The 26,494-nt window shown below is 39.7% G+C and overlaps 2 protein-coding genes across 3 annotated transcripts in view; one reads left to right on the forward strand and one right to left on the reverse strand.

Annotated features, from left to right (window-relative positions):
- pde6c (phosphodiesterase 6C, cGMP-specific, cone, alpha prime) overlaps positions 1 to 7,428 on the forward strand; it is a 30,713-nt gene extending 23,285 nt beyond the window's left edge. For both annotated transcript variants that reach the window (XM_034859848.1, XM_034859847.1), the window contains 13 exons: positions 246 to 389; positions 739 to 804; positions 1,095 to 1,250; positions 1,500 to 1,607; positions 2,218 to 2,327; positions 2,424 to 2,511; positions 2,605 to 2,705; positions 3,602 to 3,709; positions 3,870 to 3,933; positions 4,716 to 4,790; positions 4,889 to 4,972; positions 5,887 to 6,040; positions 6,164 to 7,428. In XM_034859848.1, the coding sequence (XP_034715739.1) occupies positions 246 to 389; positions 739 to 804; positions 1,095 to 1,250; positions 1,500 to 1,607; positions 2,218 to 2,327; positions 2,424 to 2,511; positions 2,605 to 2,705; positions 3,602 to 3,709; positions 3,870 to 3,933; positions 4,716 to 4,790; positions 4,889 to 4,972; positions 5,887 to 6,040; positions 6,164 to 6,207 (1,302 nt within the window). In that variant the 3' untranslated portion in view covers positions 6,208 to 7,428. The remainder of the gene's footprint in view (positions 1 to 245; positions 390 to 738; positions 805 to 1,094; positions 1,251 to 1,499; positions 1,608 to 2,217; positions 2,328 to 2,423; positions 2,512 to 2,604; positions 2,706 to 3,601; positions 3,710 to 3,869; positions 3,934 to 4,715; positions 4,791 to 4,888; positions 4,973 to 5,886; positions 6,041 to 6,163) is intronic.
- A 2,922-nt stretch (positions 7,429 to 10,350) lies between these two features.
- On the reverse strand, positions 10,351 to 25,967 carry fra10ac1 (FRA10A associated CGG repeat 1). Its single transcript, XM_034859849.1, has 14 exons — positions 25,846 to 25,967; positions 25,357 to 25,442; positions 25,029 to 25,121; positions 23,616 to 23,661; positions 23,318 to 23,394; positions 23,024 to 23,107; positions 22,812 to 22,896; positions 21,437 to 21,482; positions 14,730 to 14,843; positions 13,740 to 13,782; positions 13,097 to 13,224; positions 12,884 to 12,934; positions 11,106 to 11,190; positions 10,351 to 10,538 (listed from the first exon to the last, which is right to left on the reverse strand). Exons 1-14 carry the CDS (start codon positions 25,861 to 25,863, stop codon positions 10,496 to 10,498), a joined length of 999 nt encoding a protein of 332 aa, XP_034715740.1. The 5' UTR covers positions 25,864 to 25,967; the 3' UTR covers positions 10,351 to 10,495.
- Positions 25,968 to 26,494: the final 527 nt, after the last annotated feature.

Consider the following 26,494-nt stretch of genomic DNA (forward strand, 5'->3'; position numbering starts at 1 on the left):
TTTGCCTATGAATAAGGAAAAGGTTGTAAAAAATGCAGGATCCTTTCTGAATTCTTTGAGATTGCTGTAGTGCCAACTAAGTAAATGAAAGCATATATAAATATATTCCACATTCATTAGCTAAGTTAATGAGGTAATAACAATAATTAGAAGTAATTCAGGGTGATAAAAAAAGGAGCTTGGCTAAGTTGCTTTTTTGTTTGTTTTTTCTCTCATTCCTTCTTACTCTTGGTGTTTTGTGCCAGGCCCTAACTCAGTTCTTGGGTTGGTCAGTGCTGGTCTGCGACACCTATGACAGGCTGAACCGTGTGGAGTACAGGAAAGATATCGCCCAGGAGATGCTCATGTACCAGACCAAGTGCACCAAAACTGAGCTGCAGTCCATTCTGGTCAGTATCAACCTGACTTTGCTCCACATTTCCCTTTCAGAAGCCTACCTTTGATCGCATTAGGCCACTTCGAGCTGGGATTAAAAGTAGTTAAATGTTAATGTGCCCTGAATAGCTGTTTGAGTAGCAGTCATCCAATATCGGCCATTAGAGGGCTAAGAAAAGCTCCGGTGGAGACAATGCAGCTACAGTTGGTGCTTGGATAACTTGACTGAAGTGTTTGAAAACCTGATGATTTCTGCTTGTCGTGGCCGGTCTACGAGTTCAAGCTGTTCCTTTCTGTAGGAATGGCAGCATGTTCATGGTTTCAATATAAATTATATCTCATTGTTCTCTTTTTTATAACCAGAACACCAATGAGAAGTTTGACGCAGAACCCGAAGACTGCGACCCGAAAGACATGTACAAACTGTTGGTATGTTTTGTTTAAACCTTCAGCACAAATACTTCCAGTGAAAGGAAACGCTGTGACACATAACATTATCAAATACTTACTTAATTGGAATGAATTTGGAAATTCATACAAACTTATTTCTTTTTATATCTGCATTATTTTGGATCTTGAGAGTGGATTTTAGAGAGCATAATTTCATTTTCCTTGGAAAATGTTAATCATGTTCTCTACGTTTACCTACCTTGAGACTAATCGTCGATTGAATGATTCATGGATGTCTTCTGAGTGAATTGTGTTGTGTTTTTGTTCAGAGAGCCACCTGCCCGCCAGCTGACAACGTCAACGGAGAGAATCTGTACCTGTTCTCCTTCAGTGACTTCCCCGTATCAGAGTTTGACCTCATCAAAGCCGGCATTCGCATGTTCTTTGAGCTCGGAGTTGTTGAAAAGTTTAAAGTTCCTCCAGAGGTGGGTCACGTAGTCAGACACTGACTTGCATTTATATGCCTTAACAGAAGGCTCTCAACGCTTTCTGGCGCGGCATATGAGTCTATTCTGCCGGGAAGAGAGAACTTGGTGTGATGCTGTAGCCTCGAATCTGAGTGATGCTTGAGTCATGGGCACGTCTCATCCGAAAGCCCTTTAAAATGATTACATTTTCCATCCTTTTCACTGTCTCTTGTTCTCTGAGTCATACCCTCTCTCTCTCCCTCTCAGACTTTGACCAGGTGGATGTACACCGTAAGGAAGGGTTACCGTTCCATCACGTACCACAACTGGAGGCACGGCTTTAACGTAGGCCACACCATGTTCTGCCTGCTGCAGGTAGTTTTACCACTTCACATCCGTCTGTTTTTTTTGTAGACAGCCAGATATGCTAATACCTTTTAAACTACAGCAACAGCACATGTGGTGACAGGTTAACAGAGCGCAATGTTTTACAAGATTGTATGAACCACCTATATAGGCTTATAACATGCTTCATGTCATCATAAAGTTAATTGAGAATCACGCCAATGCCGGTAAAATGTTCACATTAAGCACATGAAATGAGGGGCGGCCTCTAGCTCATCTAGATGGAGTGTTTTCCCCATGTAGGCGTCCATGAGTCCTGCAGCGGCACGGGTTCAGATCCAACCTGCTGCCTTTTGCTACATGTCATCCCCCATCTCTCTCTCCCTTTCCTGTCTATCCACTGTCACTAATAAAAGGGAAAAGCCCCCCCAAAAAATAGAAATGAGAACATCGCAGAGAATTACAATTATTTTTTTGAAGGTGCCCAGTATTTTGCAGTTTCTAGATTTAAATGTGCTACAAATGAAACTATGGTTTTATCATGTTCTGAGGAGGTACTGCCTTTTAATAGGTCCCAGTCTAAACCACTCAGACAGACACCTGCACATAATAAACCGTGATTTGTCTCCCCCGCCTACAGACAGGGAGGCTGAGAAAGTACTACTCCGATCTAGATGCCTTTGCCATGGTGGCTGCTGCTTTTTGCCACGATATTGACCACAGAGGGACCAACAACCTCTACCAGACAAAGCAAGTCAAATTATGTTATTGTGTGGTTGGATGCGTGCGCGTGTAAACCTATGTAAATATATTTTGCCATTATTTTCTTTACTTTTGTTACTGCAGGAGTGCACATCCTCTAGCTAAACTCCACGGCTCTTCCATCATGGAAAGACACCATTTGGAGTACAGCAAAACGTTAATGGCTGAAGAGGTATAACACGTTACTGGACAACAACTAAATCACATCTGACGTAAATGTAAAAACACACCTTTTTGTACCACTCTCTCTTGTCATCTCTCGCAGACCCTGAACATCTTCTGCAACCTCCAGAAGCGTCAGTTTGAGCATGTGCAGCATTTGTTTGACGTCTGCATCATCGCCACTGATCTGGCCCTTTACTTCAAGTAGGTTCTCTGAAATCCTCTGACTGCTCCCATGCTACAGCCACAGACTGTCTGACTATAGCTGATGTTTAGCTGTTTGTCTTCAGCAGGTTTTCTGGAATCAATTTAGTTTTGTTTAGCTTATTTCAATCAATCACATGAATACACAACTTCACTTACGTAACATAAATGGTGAAACAAACCACCTTAGTTCATGCAGTGTCATCCTAACTCGTTTATAACCAATACTGATCGAAAAGGTGTAGGTTGAAGCATTTGCTTATAACACCTTCCCTTTTTACATTCTATTTTAGTAAAAAAAAATTATTCATACACACATTGCCATTCATGGCTCGCTTTTATAATTGTTAATCATCCTACTTTTACATTTCTACTTCCTCATCTATAAGAGTCCACATGTTTACTTGTTTTACTGACATACATCTTTGTTTTACATTTGTTCTAATCTTAATCTTTGTGAACATGTACATTCCCCTCAGTTCAACCTTGTTTTCTCTAATCTATTTTTGACTTCAAACATTATTTGCATTGTTTTTGCTTCCACCAAATTTCTAAATTTAAGTTTGCTGGTTCATCGTATTCTGCTCTGTTAATGAGTCGTATTGCTCTCTTTTGTAATATAAAAATAGGGTTAGGGATTGTTTTGTATATGTTTCCCCATATTTCCAAACAATATGTAATGTATGGCAATATGAATACACTGTACAATGTAAGTAGTGAATTTGAATTAAGCAAGTATTTTGTTTTTTGTAATATCGCAATGGACATTGATGCTTTTGTTTTCACTTGTTCGATATGGGGTTTTCAGCTGAATTTGTAGTCTATAATGAGTCCTAAGACATTTGCGTCATTTATTTAGTTCAGTTATTCTTACTGTCCTCCATCTCATCACACAGAAAGAGAACCATGTTCCAAAACATTGTGAATGCCACAGAGCCGATGGAAGAAGAAAAGATGGCCATTGAGTACATTTCCAACAACCCCACCAGGAAGGAAATCGTGATGTATGTAACTGATTCAAGCCCTAGACAATAAAGCTGCATTCTGTTTAGTTTACCCTGAAATGTGTTTGTGAGAAGATTTCTGAAACAGCGGCTCCTTACATCCTCAGTAGCAGGGTGTTATCTCATTGTCCCTGATTTTCTGTCTGTTTTTCCCCTCCAGGGCCATGATGATGACAGGTTGTGACTTGTCAGCTATCACTAAACCCTGGGAAGTACAGAGCAAGGTGGGTGGCCTTCACCGCCATTACTGATTAAAAAAGAGTTTGACAGTTTGTTTTGCAGCGGCTCAGTGGTAGGGCAGCCGCCTGCCAATCAGAAGGTTGGTAGTTTGATCCCTGGATCTGCAGTCCCATGTTAAAGTGTCCTCGGGCAAGACTCTGAACCCTGAGTCGCCCCCGATGCTGCGCCATCGGAGTGTAAATGTGTGTGAGTGTTTATCTTATGAGTACGACCGCCTCGGCCACATTGCGTGTGAATGCAGTGCAGTGAATGTGTGTGATTACTGTACTATGCAAAAGCACTTTGAGTAGTCATTAAGACTAGAAAAGTGCCATATAAGAACAGTCCTTTTACATTTAAAATCAAATGATTGAGTTCTACACATTGCATTATGTTATCCTCCCTGTCCTCAGTCTCTGATCTGGTTATTCAGCTTGACATATGTTTGGTCCTAGCTCAATCATTTTCAGATGTATTACATCCAAAAATATATAGGGCAGCAGTTATTTTACTTAGAATATAGAACAGGAAAGTATAAATCCATGACAACAAAAACAAGCTGACTTCCATAGGCTGCTTGTATTACAGCGTTTGTTGTTCCTTGAGATCAAATGCTAGAAAGCCTTTGTCCATGAACAAAGATTGAAAATAACCCCTACAAGATGAAAGAATGTCCTGAGTGTGAAATGTGTTTACTATTTTTTTTTGCCACTTATTTGCCACTTTCCCCCCTTTGTCTTTTATTCTCCTGTATCATTATTTGTTCCTCTTGTCTGTTTCTGTCCAGGTGGCTCTGATGGTCGCTGCTGAATTCTGGGAACAGGGAGATTTGGAGAGATCTGTTTTGGACCAACAACCAATTGTAAGGGTCATACCTCTCTTGTGCATCAATTTTTTATTTTATTTTTCTATTTCTCAGGATTGTTTTTTATCTGAAACTCTCCCCTCTGTCTCTCTTAGCCCATGATGGACAGAAACTGTGCCGAACAGCTACCCAAGATGCAGTGTGGTTTCATCGACTTTGTGTGCTCATTTGTGTACAAGGTAATGAACAGCTTTCACACTGCACAGCAGAGCAGTGTGATTTTTTTTTTTTAATTGATGAAGTGAGGGTGATAAAGAGTAAAAAAGACAGATGTGGATTTTGCAAAAGGGCGAGTCCGGGCCGTGCTCTGTGTTGCAAAAATTCATTTGTAACTGCTGGAATGTAAACACAGTCACGATCTGAGAGGCGTGTACCGATTTAATCCAGCTTCTATTTCATTTTGATCTCCAGTAAAACACCATACAAAAACATATTCTGCCCATGACTTGTTTTGATTTAGTTCAATTTATGATTTTGAGACTTTCACGGAGCATGAGCACTACAAAAGTAACTAAACTGATTCGTAAACCTTACTCCAAGGCCCCAGTTTAAAGTGTGACTTCTCTTTTCAAGGCAATAATACAGATTTTCAAGCTCCCCTACGACTGTGCAGTAAATACTAATCTGTAAAGCCTGTTGTGATCAATTTTTGATTAGACTGTGTCAGAAAGGTGTGTATCAAACTAATAGAGCACTTTTAGGAACACAAAACAGCAATTTCACTTGATCTTGAATGCCCTTAAATTAAAAAAGGAATAAAACTTAGAAAATTACCATTGCATTAAATGATTTCCTCTTTATTATTAGCTTAACATAGGTGTTGTTGTAGCTTCAACCACGTTTGGCTGCATAACCGGATGTATAGAGATGAAAATATTGAACCCAGCTGGCCCCAAGAAGAATTTCAGCTAGCTGTTTGTCAGGATGGTATCTGGACAAGAACACCTATGTATATAAATCAACATGTCCCAGTCATCCCTGCGGCATGTATTTTCAACACCAACATTTTTCCTTCCTGCAAGCTCTTCTCCCTGTGTGCATCCCACAATGAGCTTACTGACATCCAGTGTTTTCTTTCTCTTTTATTTATCAGGAGTTCTCCAGGTTTCACAAAGAGATCCAGCCCATGTTTGACGGTCTGAACAACAACAGGGCACACTGGAACGAGCAGGCTGAGGTATACAACGCGAAGATGAAGCTCATTGAGGATCAAAAGAAAAAACTGGAAGAAGATGAAGCCAAAAAAGGTACAAAAAACCCATCTAAATCTATGTATTTTGGTCCAGTTAATGGCCTGATTGAAGATCATGTGTTCAGTAATGAGAATAATCATTTATAAATACAACTTTTTTAATTCTGTGTTTATCTAGCTGGAGGCGGCGACGCAAAGTCAAAAACCTGCACCATCTGCTAAGATCCTTCGGTGCTTGGATCTGGACTGATGCGGTCTGGTTAGGACTAATCTAGGCTATGATAGCCTATTCTTGTCTGACAACTAGTCTAGTTGGGGCTTGACCAGGCAAGCTTGGTCTGGTATGATCTACGCCAGCATAGTTCTCTCTGGTTAGGGGCTGTCCAGACCTGTTTGGTCTGGTCTAGTTCATTCTCGCCTACTTTAGTCTAGTGTAGTCAGGTCTGGTCTGCAGTCCAGTCTACAGTCCGCCTAACTATTCTCCAAGGATCGAAGAGTCAAAAACAAGAAGAAGTAATGTTTGGACACTGACTGCAAGATAAGCCTTTTTGACTCAGATACGTGATGTATTTGAAACTTCCTACGTCCACACCGCCATGAACTTTAAAAACATATATACATGGACAACATATATTTCTGTTTAACATAGCAATAATCCAAACATTCATGACATGTGTGGTTTAATCCATGGTTGGATAAGCTCAGATGCTGTAAGCTAATGTTCCAAGTCAAAGTCTTCAGTATAAATAGCTCAACTAGGTGACAGCATGTGCTGCATGTGGGGTGTATACATGCCAAAGCAATAGTTTCCTCACAGTTCCTTTTGGCAGTAATAACCACACAGTATAGTAGTTCTCTACATAGTGCACAATGCACTCAACTCAGCCGCTGCTGTTTTGGCAGTGGCAGGCCATGTGTGAGTCTGGGTGTGCAGGGACAAGGATCAGAGGAATGGGGTTAATTGTCTTGTTTTGGTTAAGAGTTCAAATAGCTTGAGTCGTGGAATTATTTTCTTAAACACAAGAGCAGTAATCTGCAATCTGAAGGATCTGTTAATGCTGTATGACAACTCTTTGAAACTCAGATACAGCGTGCAACAACGTGCAATCAACAAGGGCTGATGTCCCTTACCTCAAAAGGCGCTAATGAGTTGTGTGAGGGTATATTTATTTTAATATGCAATTTATCTATATAGAATATATAGATAATATATTTTTTTTTTTTGGAATTCTTCATCTGACAATTTTGTACTTAAACCATCTTCAAGGATGGAGAGTTTAAGACGAGCTTGGGCGTTCGGAAACTGTGAACAAATGTACGCTAAAGTCACATGCATGCATCAGGAAAATGTGTTGAATTTGTGCAACCTTATTGTCAGCTTTGAAAAAGAAACACTTGTAAGCTGTTGTCCTTGTGCCCAAAGACCTGGAAAAAGAACTAAAATAATAATAACATGCATTATATTTACACCAGTGTTTAGAGCAAAATTACAATTCCATGTTGATACAAAACATGCATGATTTTACATGCGTATAGTTTATAGATATTATAAAATGTAAATTGTGTAAACTTAAGAATAACTAATAACTGTTTTGAAGGATGTACAGTAAAAGCAACCTTTGCTTCTTGTAAGGAGTCACAGTCAGTCAACCAGGGAACAGTAGATCACCTCTGTTGTAAGAAGATTGGATAGGATTTGATCTGATTGCCAGCCAGTGTTTGAGAGCCACATTGATTTAGACTTTAAATACCCTTCTTACAGGAGAGGTGAAGCAGGCTACTAAAGCCTTGTATGTATATGCAGACAATCTGTGTTTCAAATGTGGCAGATGCAGCTATATCACCATTGATGTTATGGTGGTACAGGCCAAAGCCTTTTCTTCCCTGATGCAACAGTGAATCATGCAATAACTGCTGTTTGATGTCCTGTCACTGTGAATCTCCATGTAAACCTGAATAGGATTTGATCTGTCCCCCCCCCCCCCCCCACACTTCCTGTTACACAATGTCATCTCCTCCTATCAACAGCGCATCACTTAGGGCACTTAATCCTATCAGAATGGCTTTGGGACTACCTGGAAACTCCTTTTCTGCTGCTTTGAGGTGAAGTGAGAAGCTATTGTGGTCACTGGAGGCAAAACTGTGCAAACACATGTCCTGTTTTAGTGATGTGTTTTATTTATTTGACCATGGATTTACCTCATTCCTGCTGTACACATTTTATATGAATGGTTACACCACCAGTTCTGTCTCCAGTGATAAGAATGACCCCTCGCTTTTTCCTTTTTCGAGATATCAAATAACATACTTTCTACTTATCCCATCAACTGTCTTTCAGACATTAGAAATCTATCATTTGACGTACGAGATGACTATGTATGTATGTGTCACGAGATGTAATATGTGTAAGCAAATAAAAGAATTTATGAAAGTGTAAGAACAGAGAGAATCACTTTTTCTCAATATGATAATAGGTGATACTTTATCCACAATTAATGAAAGTTAGACAGATTCAGAGAACGAACTTAAGAAACCTTGGGCTTAGCTGCGACAGCTCACATTCTTAGTCGTATATCGTGCAGGGATCTAAAAGGCTCCAAAGCTGGATGAGCCTCTGGGGAAAGAGGATCAGTGGATTGGTTCTGATCCTTGCTCGAAACTATGTTGTCTGGCTATGTTCTTCAGGATCCCGTGTCCTGCCGTCTTCAGGGGGTTAGGGGTCAGTGGCGGGCAGAGCCGCCCCCCCTCTGTACAAGCAGTTAAACGGATTAGCTATACACTACAATCATATATTCTGGATTTCCAATGAGGGAGAAAGAGTAGATATAATTTTAAGAATTTTAAATAATTATACTTTTTGAATAATACAAGTGGAGTATTTTGCTGCCTTAAAATGTGTCAGAAAGAAGAGTTTTACATTTTACATTTTTTTTCAAGAATCTTGACAACACTATTGATCAACTTTAAATGCATCCAAGTGTACAAGTATAGCCAGGGGCCAAACTATACCTCACTGCCACTCATAAACTCACCGTGCACGGTTTACTACACTTAACCACCTGTAAGCTAAACACTGCCATGAATCACACAGTGAATTACTTCTCCTGAGAAAACAGAAGTTGAAACAAGACAGACAGTAAGAGGTAAAGTAATTGTATATATTTAGCCAAAGTCTATAATCTCCCACAACCTCACGCCGTTTCTTTCTCTGTGAGTTGAAATCAAGGTTGCGCTTCAATCTGCCCTTGGCCAAAGGGATATCTTGAGCTAATCTTGTAAAAGCAGAGTGCTTGAATCTTTTGTCTTACTACTATCTAACTGATTTTTTTACTCACAGAGAAAAGAGTGCTACTCTGGACAATTTACCAAATCCAAAGTGCAGATTCAATTCATAAGAGAGAACTAAAAGTTTAGGTTATTCTAACATATTAAAACAAGAGTATACAGCCATGTGTGACACCCCTCCAACTGTGCTGTAGGCGGTCCTAGCCAACCTCAGCAGCCAATCGGCAACTGATTGAACTCACCTGGGCCCTTAGCCTATAAAAGCTGGTAAATGTGTTCACTCTGTTTCACCAATTTCTACAGCTTACATGCCCCTTCCAGTATTTTATTTTGGTTTGCACCTCTATGCATGGCTGACATCTTCCCTGTTGTTCATTTTTGTTAACCTAATTTTGAATAAATGACTTCATTTAAGTATAACCTTGCATGAACTCTTAAACAATTCTGTGAGGCTGTACTTAGACACTGGCGTTTTTGAGCTAAATGCAAAATGTCAGCATGCTCAAAATGACAATGCTAATATGCTCATATTAAATTTGTGTAATGTTTATCATGTTCTTATCGGTGTTAGCATCTTTGCTAATTGGCACTAAACACAAAGCACAGCTGAGGCTGATGGTAATTTTTAACGGTCACAGCATGAAGAGCACAGGTGCGAATAATGAAACCAATGATGGCAGGATTCCATTTAGCTGCTTTGGTTTCAGGTGTTGTGAATGCTGTTGACTGGGACACTTAGACTTGTTGATGTTATTAGCAGCACCTGTGCTTATTCCTACTATGCCAAGTCAAAATGCCGATTGTGAAAAAGGCCTGTCAGTTACGCAAGTAGTAGTCATAAACCAAAGTTTTGAAAATTGAACTTTTGACTTGATGTTGGCTGTAGATGAACATTTAAGGCATTACTAAAGTAATTAAAATTCACCCAAAAAGGCCAGCCAAAACTCGTGGAGACATTACAGTCAGGAGCAAAGTTGAGGACTGACTGGCGGATTGAAGCAACCATGACTATTCGTAGTGATATTGGTGAGATTGAAACTTAAATGGTGGCAGACATATTAAACAAAGACTAGTGACATGTACAGGGTAGCATCATGTTTATTTCTGCAGAAGTACTGAAACAAGTAAACCTACATGCACACAAGACTCTAAACAAGACATGCTTAATGTCAGTAGAGCACAGAAGGAAGAATTCTCACAGCAGGGCTCCTGCTGAAAGCAGTAGTCACAGAAACATGTCTTCAAAGTACTCATCAAACTCCTCCTCCCTAGACAGATACAACAAACAAAATGAGAGAAATGTGATTTCCTTTAATGCAAGGTGCTGCTCACACAGACTGTTAAATGCTTTGTTTGGGAGGCCCCTGACCTAACTGGAAGTGTTACCACTATGTTTTTTTATTTCATTCACATGTGATTCAAGCTCAAGACAATATGAAAGGATGTGGGGGAGAAACAACATCGGTACAGAATACAAACAAATAAATAGTGACAGCCAGCAGAAAATGACAATTTAAACATACCTCAGAAAGGCAAATGAGAAATTTATGTTCTCCATGATGATTCTGTTTCTATGACTTTTGTTCATATAGTTACGCAAAAACGCTTAGTAATGTTCTATCTTTCTGAGAGCAATTCAAATGCCAGGAGAAGCATGAGAGGAGCAAGTTAAAGGTTTAGCGACTCTCCTGACAGTTTGGAAAAGCTTTGTGCGGGGTATCTAAGTGGTCTACCTACTGTGCTATATATAGAAACAGTATCCTATGTAGGCTAAGCCGCAAAGACTGTCTGTGATGGTTTTAACATGGTTGACATTTGCCAGAATTTAACCTCACCTTGACTTTTCCTCCACTGTGGGAGCAGGTCCTCGCCAGTGGTCAGCTTCCGATTGGCCCTCTGGCTCATCCCCAGCGTCAGAGTCTAGTAGGTGAGATTTAGAAAGCTATCAGTCACACTTCCAGGAAGGACAAGACAGGTTGAGCAAGAACCCTTATTCATCAGTTCTGATGTCAGGGTCTTTACTAACCGGCTGTAGCCTGGATGCCAACCGAACTTAGCCCCGCCCACAATATTTAAGGTTGGGAAGTTTGGTATGGACTTGATCCGATGTGGAGCAACTACGCTCAAACCAGAGCTGTTTGCACCAATCAAATTGTCTGACTTTCCACAATTATGGACATGGATCAATCAGCTAATGTTTAGGTAGCAAACTAAAAATTGTAAACAAATATAAAAACTAAGAGATTCACGGTTAGCTCTGTCAGCCCCCGTAGATGTGGCCCTAATATAAAGTTTTCTTCTTTAGGAGACAAAGGCCTTTCTCAAACTTCCAGCCCAAATCCATTTTCTAGCATATCGAGATTGATTTTAGAAAGTCTGGATAGCTGATTGACATGATTTTTGCAAATCCAATCCGAACCACATTTGGAGGTGGTCTGAAATCTTTGGTCTGATACCAACTGGATTTCTACAGATGTGTCTCAGTCCGTTCACTCAAATCGGATTGTGTGGAAGTGTCTTTTGCGTCACTCGCAACATGACGCACAGCAACAACATCAAATACCTGAGGTATTAGTCTGTATAGACTACCTTTCACTTACAGGATGTTCCGGATGTCCATCATCTAGGCCGGATGTCTTACACATTCCGCTTTCTTTGTGTTGGCATTCAAAACTCCGGTTGATTAATGAGGATTATGGTTAACTGTCCCTAAAGTCTCTGCAGGGTGAATCGAGACAGCTAGCTAGACTATCTGTCTAATCGTAGTTTGTCGGTTGCATGACTAAAACAACTTTTGAACGTACATGTTCTACCGAAACATGTTCCTTCCCGATTGCATAGCGCCGCCCAATATGATTGTGACTGGTTTAAAGAAATGCCAATAAACCAGAGCATGTTTTTCTCCCATCTCGGAATGTTGTGTGACTAGCCAAACCTTTCTTTGCAGCGCTGTGGAGGACGATCTGGCAATGGGAAACTACAGCAACCCATGCAGATGGGTTGGTGATTTCTGGACACACAAATCCGATCCGGTCACTTGCAAATAACAGTGTGGACAGTCTGTCTAAAAGATCAGATTTTAGAACCAAAATAGATTTGCTTGCAGTCTGAAATTTAATTTTAAATTTAATCGCTATATGCAACTTTTTACTTACTTACTTACTTACTTACTTACTATAATTATATGCAACAAAAAACATGTGTTTGTGTATAGAGTCTCAAAGGATGTTGAACCCAATGACATAACCCTGTACAGAGAAAGTTTGTTTTTGTGTACACACCACCCACCCGCCCATCCATCCATCCAGATCATGGAATACACTGAACAGGGACATGGGGACAAAGACATACTTCATTTCACGCTGTTCACAGTGAAGGGCAAAATGACATGGAAAGCAGTCGAGAGGAATGCACAGTTAAGAAAAAGCAGACGCACTGTCTTTCTATTAATATTAACTACAGGACTAATGGATGTGTTTCCATAAAGGGTTGTCAGGAGGAGTGTCTGGCCTAGAAGCCTGGGGGAGTAGATCAAATCTCCAGTGTGTGTGTGTTTTAAAAATGAGGGAGGTACTTTGTGCGTGCATGTGTGTGTGGAAGTTATGAACTCTACCTTTGTCTGAGTCCCGCATCTCTTCTGAGCTGCTAGAAGAGGCAGAGCGATCTGTCGAGAAAGAGAGAGTTACAAAATAATGTTTAATTAAAGGAAAACTATATATTTTCCAAGAACAAAATATTAACAAAGCTTCTCCCACCGGTTGTTACCATCTGATGGCACTACTGCCATGATTAATGGCAGTTCATTTAGCTAGAAGAAGAGTCTTACCTCTGTGTCTCTTGTGTTTGTGCTTCTTAGAGTGTGAAGACGATCTCTTCCTCTTCTTCTTCTTCTTCTGTGGTGGCTCCTGGTTCTCTTCCGATACCCTTTTAGTCTTTGCTTTCACCTCCTTCCTCCTACAAACAGAATCCCACTTGAACAAGCTGTATTTACAATATAATGCAGCCAATTACAGCACTATTTGTAAGGCAACCTAAAAAACTTCAGCACCAAAGGCCCTTTCAGAGGCACATGAATGCATTTTAGCTAAAGGTTTGAACAGATAAAGGCTTCTATATATTCTGAAGTCTTTTGGAACACTCAAAGGGACTTTTAATATCCTAACCATCTGTGAAAAGCTTTGATACCACATATCGAAAGCCAGACTTTTGCAGATTTCATCTTTATTCGGATCTCAATCATAATCACCTCAAGCTATATTATCACATTCCGTTATCAAGATCCCACTCAAAAGAAAAACATGATATACACTCTGACTGGTAAGACGTTTGTACAGGAGACATAAATCATAGTTAGAATCCTAAACCACGAGCATGCTACAAAATAATGTGCTGACTGTCTGTGGTGACCTGCCCTACTTCTAGCAGACCAGTGCACTCTCCCCAATCTCAAAAAGGCAAAAAGTACTTACTTGTGGTGGTAATTGAGTTTAAAAGAGCATTCAGGGCATAGTCCTGCAATAGAAACAACATGGCATAACCAACTCAAACTCAAGATATAGGTTGTGGAAAAGTTTTCATTGTTTTTAATATCATTCTTATTTACAGAAATTATAAGGGTGCTGTGAGATGAATTACTGCGCCTCTTTTCCTTATTCTTATAAAGTTTTTATAAAGGGATGAGTCCTTAATGAAGAACACATTTTTTTTTATTTTACTGTAAGCAATACACATGAGTATTACTTTTAATTCATGTTACTATAGTATCTAAATGCTGCAACTAAAATGTGTAAATTGTGAAAATGGTTCAACCAGATATGTATATAACAGAATGAACTGCATACCTGTGGAAACATCCTCTATGATGTAATTCTGGTGGATATTTTAAAATAAACTAAAGAGAAGAAGACCGAGGACAGAACCCTATGGAACTCCAGTTTAAATTTGTCAGAAAGACGAGTTCTCCCTGTTTATAATACAACTACTAAGTTTTGAAAATTTGTAGGATTTAAATGCTTTGGTGTTTTGAAAAATGTATTTATTAAATCCTATTCATTGATTAAGTGCAACAGCATCCCTATCCTACCAAATGTGCCGTACTAAGTTCACCGAATCATGTTTCATTTCTGTCACAACATCTGGGACTACAGAAACATTTGACTTAGAATGAATACAAATTGAAAAACAGTTTAAGTTCACGAGGAGAAAATATGTTTGGATATGACCTGTTGTAGTAGCTTTTTAAAAGAGCTTGTCATTTCTTGCTTTTACTGGGTTCAAGATAACAGGTGGATCCTTCAATTACAGTAATTATTCTAAAAGGATTTTCTGCAGCAACAAACCTGAAGGGGGATTATTAGCCGTGTTTTGGAAACTCCCACTAAGCCAAAGCCACACACACAGACATACTTTTTTTAGAAAGAATGAACAGAGAAAATGAAAAGATAATGCGTGTGTCTTACTGAGTTTGACTAATGCATTTTTCTTCTCGCCATGTTCCACATAGGCAAAATTCACCTCCCAGCTTTTTTGGCCTTCTTCCTTCTCGCAGCGTTTGTTTCCACACTGGAATTGACCTGGAGGACCAGATAGCACATATATCTATTTATATGTGTAAAGAAATATGATGTATGATATAGAAAGAAGGGATTAAAAGCACAACAGAATGTATGCAAGTTAAATAGAAAGGCATATAAAAAAAAAAGTTTCATTTTAGGATTGAGAGATGCAGACCATGAATCTCCAAAGGCTTCCAATTCTGTCAGGCAACCTCCAAACACTGCTGCTCTCCCTTCACCCCCCTCCGTCTATATCTACACCCCTTCCTCTTATCCCCTGCTCCTTCTCATCTCCCTTTCCTCGCCTCACCTCATCCCCTCAGGCCTCCCTCCAGCCACTGCACAGCCTGCCTATTATCCCTAGAGGAGCTTAAGGTGACATTGATCTGGTCTCTGGGGTTCCCTGCAATTGTAATGGAGTGAGCAAGTGCGTCAGAGCAGTCCATTCTTGGCACAGGGGCAGGACATGCACCTTACTCTGAGAGGAAAGGATGCATTCCCTCACCTGCCAAAGATCGAGACTCTGTACACATTCAGGTGAAGTGACGCTGGCTGTCATAGCCTCAGGCCACTTACTTAGGCTTTAAGGAAGACTTTCTCTTCTGTATTAGATTAGGGGTGTGTGACGTCAGCTATAAAAGACACACCTGGCTCCAGTCCTGAGTTGTGATGGGGTTGACTGGGTTTATTTGGGAGGGCCTGGTATTATATGTATTTAGGTAAAATAAATAAATAAAAATGTGAGTTTATAGTTGAAACAGTCAATATGCAGCTCTAAAGCAGAATCTTGTGCTGTACTTGAATACATTTTTCCGGACTAAAAGACATCATATGGAAAACCTATCATACAAGAAAAATGTAATATTATTGCTTTGATACCCTTTGATCCTTAACCTTACTGTATTTCAAATTCTATGTCTGCTTACTTGGATGATTCTGGAGTAAACATAAATCCACAAAATGTTTTGCTTGATGGCTGGATTTTTCTAGATTTCAAAGTTGTTAATTTGTAAACTGAAAAGTTGACACAGTGAAACCAACTCCATAGATCAGTCACATTTGTCAGTCATCATCAAGGTTAGTAGAGTTCATCCTGGGACATAAATGTTGGTATCTGTACCAAATCCCTCTCTACCTAATTTCATGGTAGTGCATTTGGAAGTACTCACTCAATCCCACAAAGGATTCAACCTCATGGTGCCACTATGGGCAATGTCATTGTAAAAGATAGGTAACAGGAATGTCTGTACTAAATTTCATGGCATTCCATCCAGTAGTTGTTGAGATATTTTAACTTGAACCAATGTGGTGGTCTGATCAACTGACCAACGTTGCACAGCAGCTACATGTATATGTCCACCTACTTACATTTTAAATATCTTAAAACTTAAAAACCTTCTATCTGAATAGAACCTGCAAAACACTATCCCTTTAAATCCTTAATGACTGGTGCTTTCTTACACTGTATGGGTGTGACTTGGGACAGGGCCATCATCACTAATCTGTCCCAACGTGACGCCATGAGCAGTGACCGGAGACCCAAGAGAATCCTGTCTTCACCATCATCAGTGACGTCAATCACAATCGTACTGAACGTCTCCCATGACGTCCTCTTTCCATCACGCACACAAAAAATCTATTAAGTACATCTGCCTGTGCTTGTAGACAAAACGGAGCGCCCTTTAAAAGGCATTAAATCCCCCGGCGGCTGCAGAAATGCAGATCATCGTTGAATAAATAAAATAATTTGATTTATTCAAAGGTTACAAAGGGTAGAGTGTGACTGTATCTGATCCTCTGGCTACTCAAAACTACAACCCTGACAGAGTTGCGTGTGTTTCCAGGCAACTATTTTGCCGAAATTAATGTAAAAAACTAATGGAAAACTATGCTTCACCTGTTTTCTGATAGTTTTCAGCCCCCTGGTCCTACATTCTCCCACATGAAAGCTATAAAGCACAGCTTTTATTGGAGGTGTTCTGGCAAGGCAGAAAATAGTGCAACACAGAGCATCACTGCATTACAGAATAAGAATTACACAAAAGCTCTTGTAGTGGTCTCTGTTGGATGTTTTACATGAAAACTGATCTCCATTGCGTTTTGTTGACAAGTATTGGGAATCCTCACATCAGGTAAGCCTCACGTGCTCCTTGGAAAGAGCTGGCACGAGGTTGACTGAGCAAACTCATTAAGAAAAAACAACTACTGTCCTACGTCAATGGTTTCTAATACCACCAGATGGCTGCACGATTAACATTTACTGGAGGAAAAGTCAGTTAGCTTAGCTTAGCATAAAGACTGGCACTGGGGGAAACAGCTATCCTCGCTGTGTCCAAAAGTAACAAAATCTGCCTTTAGCATACAGACATGAGACCAGTATCTATCATCTTTTTTTTTCTTTTTCTTTTATCAAGAAAGGAAATAAACATACTATCCAAAATGTCAAACTAAGGCTATGCTAAAAAGAAACATATTAAGTAGTAAATGTCAAGAGTGATGATAACTTGCCATACTTTATTTCGGTGGCCCAAACACATACATTTGCACCCAATGAAAAAGTTTCTGTCAGAATGCTCCATTTATGTGCAACATTGAGCTTGTGAAGTCAGTGGTGTTTTGCAGTCGACTCGTGATACTAACTACCCCCTACCCTCGCATCTCCTGTGGGAAACACTGAATAATCCACTCTCTTTGCCCCAGGCAGATTTTTCAAATATATGAACAGTAACTGGCAGCCACACAGTCCAACCTCTGACTCTGGATCAGATTTAGCCTTAGCCTATGTCCATCTTTCCTATTGACAAGCAGTTTAGACTGCTGACCTAAAGTTCAACACTCTCTATTTTGCAACTTTTATTTACTCTACACAATCCTGTGAAGTACGTAGACCAAAGAGCATGACATTATACTGATATTATTTTTTATACTGCATTCTATCTGTCTCTCCCTCTGGAGACTGTTGAGAAATACTAATTTTTCTTAATTTGAATGTGCAACACACTCACCAATAAACACAATGAAACAATTAAAACAGAGACACTGGCAGTCTCTATTGTTGACTGTGGGCTATGGGCTAATGAGCATTCACTTCTAACACTTAGAATACACTCAGTTTCTTCTCCAGGGCTGATTTATTTTAGCATAACACAGCCCAGGGATATCCTTACAAACTCCAAATCCTGTCTACATTGGAACACAGGCAAGGCTAAAGCAACTGTTTAAAGCAATGTAAAGGATCTCACCTTTAAACTGGGCCATCACTTTCATTTTATCTAAAACAAGAAATTTGGGGAAACTAGTGACGATTTTTAAACTCAACTAATTTGTTAACAGACTAAAGTGAGAGTGTGGTGGCAAACTTGACACAAGCATTAAACATGACAGTTACATAAGCCAAGACCATTGTCCATTTAGTTCAACAGGAGACCAACAAAAATAAGCCTGGCCTTAACTATCTGTGGCCCTTTATGCACTCTTGACAGCAAGGCTACAGTTCAGAAGAGGGACACACATAAGACATGACTTGGAATGAAGTGTCTGCATGCATTAGACCCCACATGTCCAGTATATCTGCTCCAGTGTATTAAGACTCAGAAGAGACATTTGAATATTCAATGTGCTCATTCAATGAGGGATTACAATCATTAGACAAATATGCCTCATATTAGGGCTGGGCAATATATCAATAATATATCAACATTGATATATGAGACTAGATATTGTCTTCAATTTGGGATATCGTAATATGACACAAGTGTTGTCTTTTCATGCTTTTACAAGCTTCATTACAGTAAAGTGATGTCATTTTCTGAATTTACGGACTGTTCTATCTGTTCTATTATTTGCCTTACTTAAAAAGACAGACACATCAATTACAGTTTTTCATTATATCCTGGTGGCAGTAGCTCAGGCTGTAGAGTTACGGAAAATACGTGACCAATACGTAACAAAATACAGAACGTAGACTGGTAGCTGGAGAGATGCCAGTTTACCTCCTGGGCGCTGCCAAGGTGCTCTTGAGCAAGGCAACGAACACCCCCAACCACTCAGGGTGCTGATCCACTCACTCTGACATCTCTCCATTAGTGTATAGGACCTGAGCATGTGTGTGTAATAACAGTGTAAATTGTCATTTCCCCATAGGGGATCAACAAAGAGTATAAATTGAAATGATTTACATTACTGATGATTATTAATTTAAAATGTCATTGTGTCAATTATTTTGTGAAAGCACCCTAGTAATAATTGGTCAAAATAAAATTATTTGGTCAAAATTATTCATGTTTTATTTTCTCCATGTCGCCCAGCACTACCTCACATATTGACATTTTATTGGAAGCAAATAATCTATTTGGCAAAATAGTTCCACAATAGTCTTGCATGCTGATGTATAATCTGAGCAGTGCATAAAAAGGGAATTACATGGACTTAAGTGGAGCAACGCTTTTAGAGAGGGGGTCCCAGATTTGTAGTGGATTTATAGTATTCAAACTCAAATTGGCTTTGCAAATGTTGTGAGAAAGAAAATACTGTAAGACCTTTAAAAATAAAAAAAAGTGAATCTTTCAGAAGTTAAAATGTTTCTGTACTAGACAGAAAGGCAAAAAAGTTAAAAGTAAATCTTATTCTCCAAGAATATCCTTAAGATCTAGGGAAATTTAGGCTGATAACATGTGATCCTGCTCTCATGTACGTGATTCAAGGACATAATATCAAATTCAATTTTTTATTTTTTCCCCTTTTTTTTATATTTCAACCTCTAAAAAGAAAGAAGGAAACCTTTCGCTACTGCACATTCCTTCAACCCATATCACACCGTGGCCATGAAAAGAAAGGTCAGCGTTCTTCGTAATCCACCTGATTGGGTGAGGAGTAGACACCATTACCTAATACCAACATGACCTGAAGTGCAGGAACAGCAGGAAATTATAAGTGGATGATTTCCGAAAAGGAGCGGAAGTGCATTGCCCCTTTACAATGTAATGCAGGATCAGTTTAATATGGGAAAACTCTGTGTTGCTTAATTTATCTGTAAGCAGAAATGGAGTCTGGTCATCTGACAATCACTATAACTGAGCCTGGACTCAAAAAATTTCATTTCAGGTGGAACTAATTTGATGACTCATGTACAGATTTTGCATTTAAGTGCCTGTGATGGATTTCTACTCCTCATCCGTCTTCATATCAAACCCAACTAAAGTCATATTGAGTCCATGGTAAACACTTCATTCACCTTTAACTTGCAACACTTTTAACTTTGCACAAACTTTATTTTCTGCCTGTCTGAAAGAGGACGTTTGGTCCACTTTACAGGATTACATTTGTATTGATTTCCCTGGAGACTTTAGCGCTCTGTGCTCTAAATAGTGCTTAAGAAGTATTTCTGTGGGAAACATAAATGTAAACAAAATCACAGACCTGACAGTTGAAGTGAAGGGACTCTGACCTAATCTAATCCCACTTCCTGTAGAGTATTGCTGCAGGGGTGAACTGTCAGAGTCCAGGATTACACAGTCCTAATCTAGAACAATATATTGGCTTAGTCAGCTTTCTCAGTGTGTGTATGTTTGTGTGAGGCTGCATTGATGTAAACATTTTATTCAGCACATTATTTAAATGTAGTGTGTGTGTGTGGGTGTGTGCATGTGTGTATGTGTGTGTGCATGTTTTAAAGCATATCAGTGACTTGCCGAGGCAGGTTTACCCTCACAGAGTTGCTGATTTTGTCCCTCCAGTAAAACCTATAAATGGCTGTCACTGTCACACGAAGGAGCGGTAAACAGAGAAGTGGTTGTACTAATCCCGCACAATTAATCATCAAAGCGTTGCCACACTGTCAAAGTAGGCTTTGTCACGAGTGTAGATGTAGAATGAGGTTTCTCTTTGGGTGTGGGGCATAAACAGGAAACCAAAATGTTAGGAATGGGGGACCATTTGTTTGAATCGACAGATTGATCGACAACAGAATTGCGCATATAGTACCCAAAACCTAACAAAAACTCAAGTGAAAGGTATTACATTTTAAGGATTTTTGAGGCCAATCTGGCAAGCCAATAAGTCAAAGTGAAAAAAAAGCATTTGTATAATGTCACACGTGGGGAGACTTGTGTCAGGAAGTATCAACTGTTTGTTATGTACGGCTGCGTAAATTGCTCTGTACATCTCTGTGGCCATCTAGTGGAGAATGTTGTGTAACTGTTTTGTGGGCATGGTAGTAGGAGAAACCTTAGATGTGCCCCAAATCCATACTGCGTACTAATTCTTCAGAATGTACTACATCGTTATAGCATATTGGTCTACCTAACTGCTATATACTAACAGGAAATTGCACTATACCTTTCCGGTATGAGTACACTACACACTAAAACCCTGCTAAAAATGAGGATGTAGTATTGATTTGGGACATGCCGCTTGTCAAAGGGAATACCTTCATTGAGTAAAGGTGACTCTATAGTTGATTAGAATGTCTGGATGAGTTTCTCTTATCCTATAGAATGGAAGTATCATCCTGCACAGTGTTTCAATAAAAATGTATACACACAAATAGGTATAAAAAAAACATGCAGAAGTGTATAAACTCAAAATTAGGATAATGTTGAGTTATGCCATACCCTTGCCAGAAACAACTTCATTCTCAGTCCGCCAACGAAATCCAAACTGTTGGGCACAAATTAAAAAGCAAGACACATCAATTACAGTTTTTCTCTCAAATTAATCTTATAATCTTAAATTAAGCTTTAAAGGTTATTTTAATGTAATAACTCAGTATTTATCCTGTATCTGAATATCATTAATAGCATGTGGAGCACTCCAAAAAAAGATAAAGTTGAACTGAGGATGTGGACAGCTGTGATGCATTTCTCCGTGCAAATGTTATTAATAATTATTTATTATAACATCTATTAACATGTTGTCTGTGAAAGGACACTATGAATGCACATTTCCAGCTTACTGTAAATGTAATTTGGTGTGTATGTATACAAGAATCAATGAACAAATGATGCAGTCATTAGTGTTTTTGCCAGCATTGTCTGCATGCTGTCACACCGCGTTTACCCAACACAACTGATCACAATCTAACTCAACTTGTGGGAATCATGATGCAACCCAACACTGTATCTACAGTCATTAAAAATTCTGAATAATTTGTCCGAAAATTGGGATTTATGTAGCACGTTTTGAGTCAACTGTACTGATAATATCAATTTTTTAACTATAGAGCATCTAATAATTAGAGGTGTTACATCTGTATGGGATCTGTCAGAGATTTGTCAACCTCCTAACAGTCCCACTTGAGAGATATTTGAGCACAGCGTCTCTGAACCAAACAGTGCAGCTATAGTTCCTTAAGCACTCTTCCCTTGGGTTTAACATATTGTCAGTTTTAAAGCCTGGCCTCAAACCAGAATGGCCCAGTGGACACTAGAGACGGAGTACGGTGCCAAAACACATCATTTCCTCTAACATTTATTCAAAATGGAACAGTGGTGGTGGGGATTAGTGTCCGAGTTATGAAATTTTAACCTTTGTTCCACCACTGGGACAATTATTGTCATTTTGTAGCACAGCGCAAAAATGGATCATCTTGCCAAGCCCTGGCAGCAGTGTCTGGGATGGCTGATACTACATTCTGTGGGTGTGGTAACTTCTGTTTCACTTCATCCTTTTTCTCAGCTGCTCTAACAACCACACTTTATCTGGTGGATTGACAAAACTAAAACCTCATTTCCAAAACAGGTGCAAAAACATAAAAACATTTTTTTTGTGTGTCTGGAGCTATTTTCCCATGACTCAACACTGAGTTAACAGGAGCCTCCTAATGATCCACATATCATACATAAGTGATCATTTGGATTCTGTCAAACCTCATAACAACAAAACACAGACACAAATACTAACTTAAAATAATAACTAACCGACATGAGCTATCTGTTACAATGTATGTGCTGTCTCAATCACTAAATCGTTTGTATCATTCCATCCCACCTTGTTTTCCTTGTATCTGCTGAGGTCAGCTATGCAGTACTCTTTAAACAACTTGTCGTAATACTTCTTGGCAAGTTCTTTTTCCCTGGAACAGAAGAAGTCCAGAAGTAATGTATAAGACAACACAAGCTTGTCTGAAACTGAATGTCATAATCAAAAGCACACTGAATATTAAAGCCGCCTGTATGAGTAGTTGACTTATGGAAGATCACCATGTCATGTCTTCCTCGTCCTCATCCCTCCAGAGGAAGCGATGATTCTCACGCAGCACATCCCCATCGGTTTTGTCTTTGGCTCTGAGAGAAAGAAAAGATTCCATGAGAAGACAAAATATAAAGAGATAATGAGAAAATTAGAACTGGTATAATTTGTAAATTACAAAATCTTGTTGGATGAAAACAATGCATAACCAATGTTCTGCTGTGGTTAACTTATTCTCATTAGTTGTAGCATAGTATGACAGCATGGCAACTGATTGTCAAGCATGACTGTGAGACACTACTTACCTAGAGCGTTTGAAGTCAGCCATCTGTCCTCCATAATAAAGTATGTAGTCACCGACAAACTTCTTATGTCGCTCAAACTGAACACATCTGCTTAAGGTCAGTCTCTCTTTGAATGCTAACGTTTGTACTCTGTGAACTGATATTTTATTTTATATTTCCAACATTATTTAGTTTTAATTGGAGGTTGTTAAGCACTTGATGTTATTTTTGTTAAATTATTGTTTTGAACATATGTATAAGTCATGATGTCTGTAGTCTCAAAAACTTGACTGCATTATCAATTCAAATTAAAGGATACAGCATTCAATGATATCAGGTGGGCTCTTCTATTTCTGGCTTCCTCTCTGAAAAACAGAATGAAAATAGTCGTCCAAAAAAGAAACAAACATTAGCTCATGTTGAATTCATTCTTCTCAAAGCATGGGTTTAAAAGCAATAGTGTGTGACATTGTATACATCCAAAGTGTAAATAACTGTATTATGTAGCCGGTAGAAAAAAGCAAAGCACAGGAAAATATGTTTAAACATAAATGACGGTCCTACTTGGTTTTATTAGAACTTGGAACTGCACTTAAAATCTAGCTTATTAACAGAAATGGGGTGCGTCCCATTTCTCTTAATAGCTAAACTATCTTTGAGCTCTTTCTACACCTTAATTGGAGTCCACCTGCGGTAAATGTAATTGATTGGACATGATTTGGAAAGGCACACACCTGTTTATATAAGGTCTCACACCTGACAAAGACAGAGAAAAAGCCAAGCTGTGAGGGGGAAAGGGTGTGTCTGCAGAGCTCTGAAACAGGAGTGTGTCAAAGCACAGATCTGGGAAAGGCTACAAAAAGAAAGGTCTGCTGCATTGAAGATTCACAACAATACAGTGGCCTGCCTCCATAATTGTTTGATGGAAGAAATGTGGCCACGATACTTCCTAAAGCTTGCCACCTGGCCAAACATTAAGGAGAGAAAATCCATGGTGAAACAGGTATTCAAGAACACGAGGATCACGCTGGCCGAGCTCCTGAGGTTCTGTGTAAAGATGGGAGAAACTCGCTGCAAAACTCCACCGAACTGGGTTTTATGGCAGAGTTGCCAGATAAAGGCATTGTCTCTGTGAAACACCCAAATGAGCAAGGCACTGCTCATCCCCTGCACAATACCATCCAACGGTGAAGCATGATCGGCGTTATACAGTGGGGGCGTTTTTCAGTTGCATGGATTAGTGGACGGGGAGGGTAAGCTAGGTGGAGAAAGTATGGAGGCATCTTTAATGGCATCCTGGTCCAAAGCACTCAGGACCTCAAACTGGGCTCACGGTTTGCCTTACAACAGGAGAATGACTCAAATCCCACAGCCATGACAACAAAGAGTGACTAAGGAAAAACTCTGAATGTCCTTGAGTGGCCCAGCCAAAGCCTGGACTTCAGCCTCACTGACAGCTGCCATCCAACCTTCCAGAGTTTGAGAGGAGCTGCGGGGTAGACTGGCAGGAAGTCCCCAAAACCAAGTGCTTAAAGGTTGTCGCGTCCTACTCAAGATGACTCAAGGCTGTAATCGCGGCCTAAGGTACTTCAACAAAGTAGTGACATTTTCTAAAATTTTTAGTTTCTAAAAATCCTATGTTCACTTTGTCATTGTAGAATGATTGGGGGGTGTGTATGTGTAAAGTGAAGGGATCTTAAAGCAGTTCTCTTTCAAAGCAATTGTACATTACCTGTCCACCTCATTGGAGTGTAAACTCCGGTGAGCCTTTTGGGAGTGCCGGCCTTTCTGGAATGGCTTCTGTAATATTTCCTCCTCACGTTTCCTAACAAAAGGTATAAATACAGGAAGCTTGTGTTGGTAGATGAGGCTGTCCTAACGACATCAGTCTAAATGTAAGCTACTGGAGACGAAAGAAAAGATGGTAGACTACTAATCATGCAGTATATTAGCCTTAGAATGACTTCCTACACAGTTCCAGTTTAGTATTTGGTCAGTACAGAAGCCCAATGTTTGTAGATAAACAGTATTCGAGGCTAGTTAACGGTTTATATTCTTACCTTTTCCGGCCACTCTCTGAGGACTCTCCCTGCCCTTCATTATCATCATCACTGAAGTCGGAGTCATAGCCCCCACCTCCGTGCACCTGAGGAAACACAGTAACTAATATAAGCTAAACTGCCTCTTTTTTTTTTTTTTTAAGAAGCCACAAAGCATCAGTAAGGTGCCATTTAGGGATTAGTAGATGCTTTATAGTCGTGCCTCTGTAAGGTCGCTTCATCATTAGGGGTAAAGTACATAGGCTAAATTTTGATTGGCATATTGGACTAAACTTACAGCTTAAGTGTGGTGATGTTACAATGTTGCTTTACACTTAAAACCTAACTGTAAACAGCAAACTCGTCAGGAATTAAGAGTACCGTTCACCCTGTGGGCAACTTAGCTTTCGGTTAATGTTTCATGCTAACTGGCTAGTGACAAACACACGAGAGAAATGTTCTTCCCAGCTTGTTTGCATGAAAAACGGATGACCGGCTTTAAAATGTTACCTTTACAAGACTATCCATGAGTTCCCTCACTTTAGTCTCCAGCTTTCAAACGTATGTTTACAAAATGAAACGTACGTCGCAATTTGATGACGTACCAGCCAATCGCGGCATGATGACGTTTAGTGCAACTTCATGAATTATTGGGCTCTTTCGAGATGAACAGCGCTTCGCCTGTAAAGTGCATAAAGTGGGATGAGAGCAGGCGGCAGCAGCCTGGGGCGGGGACACAAATCCAGCCAAGCACATGAAGGAAGTTACAAACCTGTTTGGTCATCTGTAGGCTACCTGTAGTTTGTAGAAATAGATGAGGAAATCGCACATGAGTTTTTGATGCCTGAGGAAATTAAATATGAAGAGATGCCCCTTCTTGTAGGTTGGTTCTAAAAATACCACATTTTGGTGATGTCATACCTTTGTACAATGATATCGACTAAGTCATTTCAGAAGTGGAGGTAGATTATCTGAATCATTTTAGTAGGCTACACTATTATCACTGATCTGTAGCTTACGTCAATTCATTCTTCTTTGCTACAGGATGTTGGGACGATTCTACACAGACAGACAGCAGACCAAGCTGCCTGTATCCCACGCTGTTCTCGCCTGCCTGTGGAGTCTAGCCAATCAGGAGTCGTATGGGGGTGTTGCAGAC

This window comes from Etheostoma cragini, chromosome 21 (assembly GCF_013103735.1).
Source record: "Etheostoma cragini isolate CJK2018 chromosome 21, CSU_Ecrag_1.0, whole genome shotgun sequence".
Lineage (NCBI taxonomy): Eukaryota > Metazoa > Chordata > Actinopteri > Perciformes > Percidae > Etheostoma > Etheostoma cragini.

Excerpts from the sequence above, each read along its gene's own strand:
- fra10ac1 (XM_034859849.1), bottom strand. Across the intron at positions 25,122-25,356 it reads TCAGAGAGTGGCCGGAAAAG|GAAACGTGAGGAGGAAATAT; the intron begins GTAAGAATATAA and ends ACCTTTTGTTAG. Across the intron at positions 23,395-23,615 it reads ACCTGATATCATTGAATGCT|TTTGAGCGACATAAGAAGTT; the intron begins GTATCCTTTAAT and ends AGATGTGTTCAG.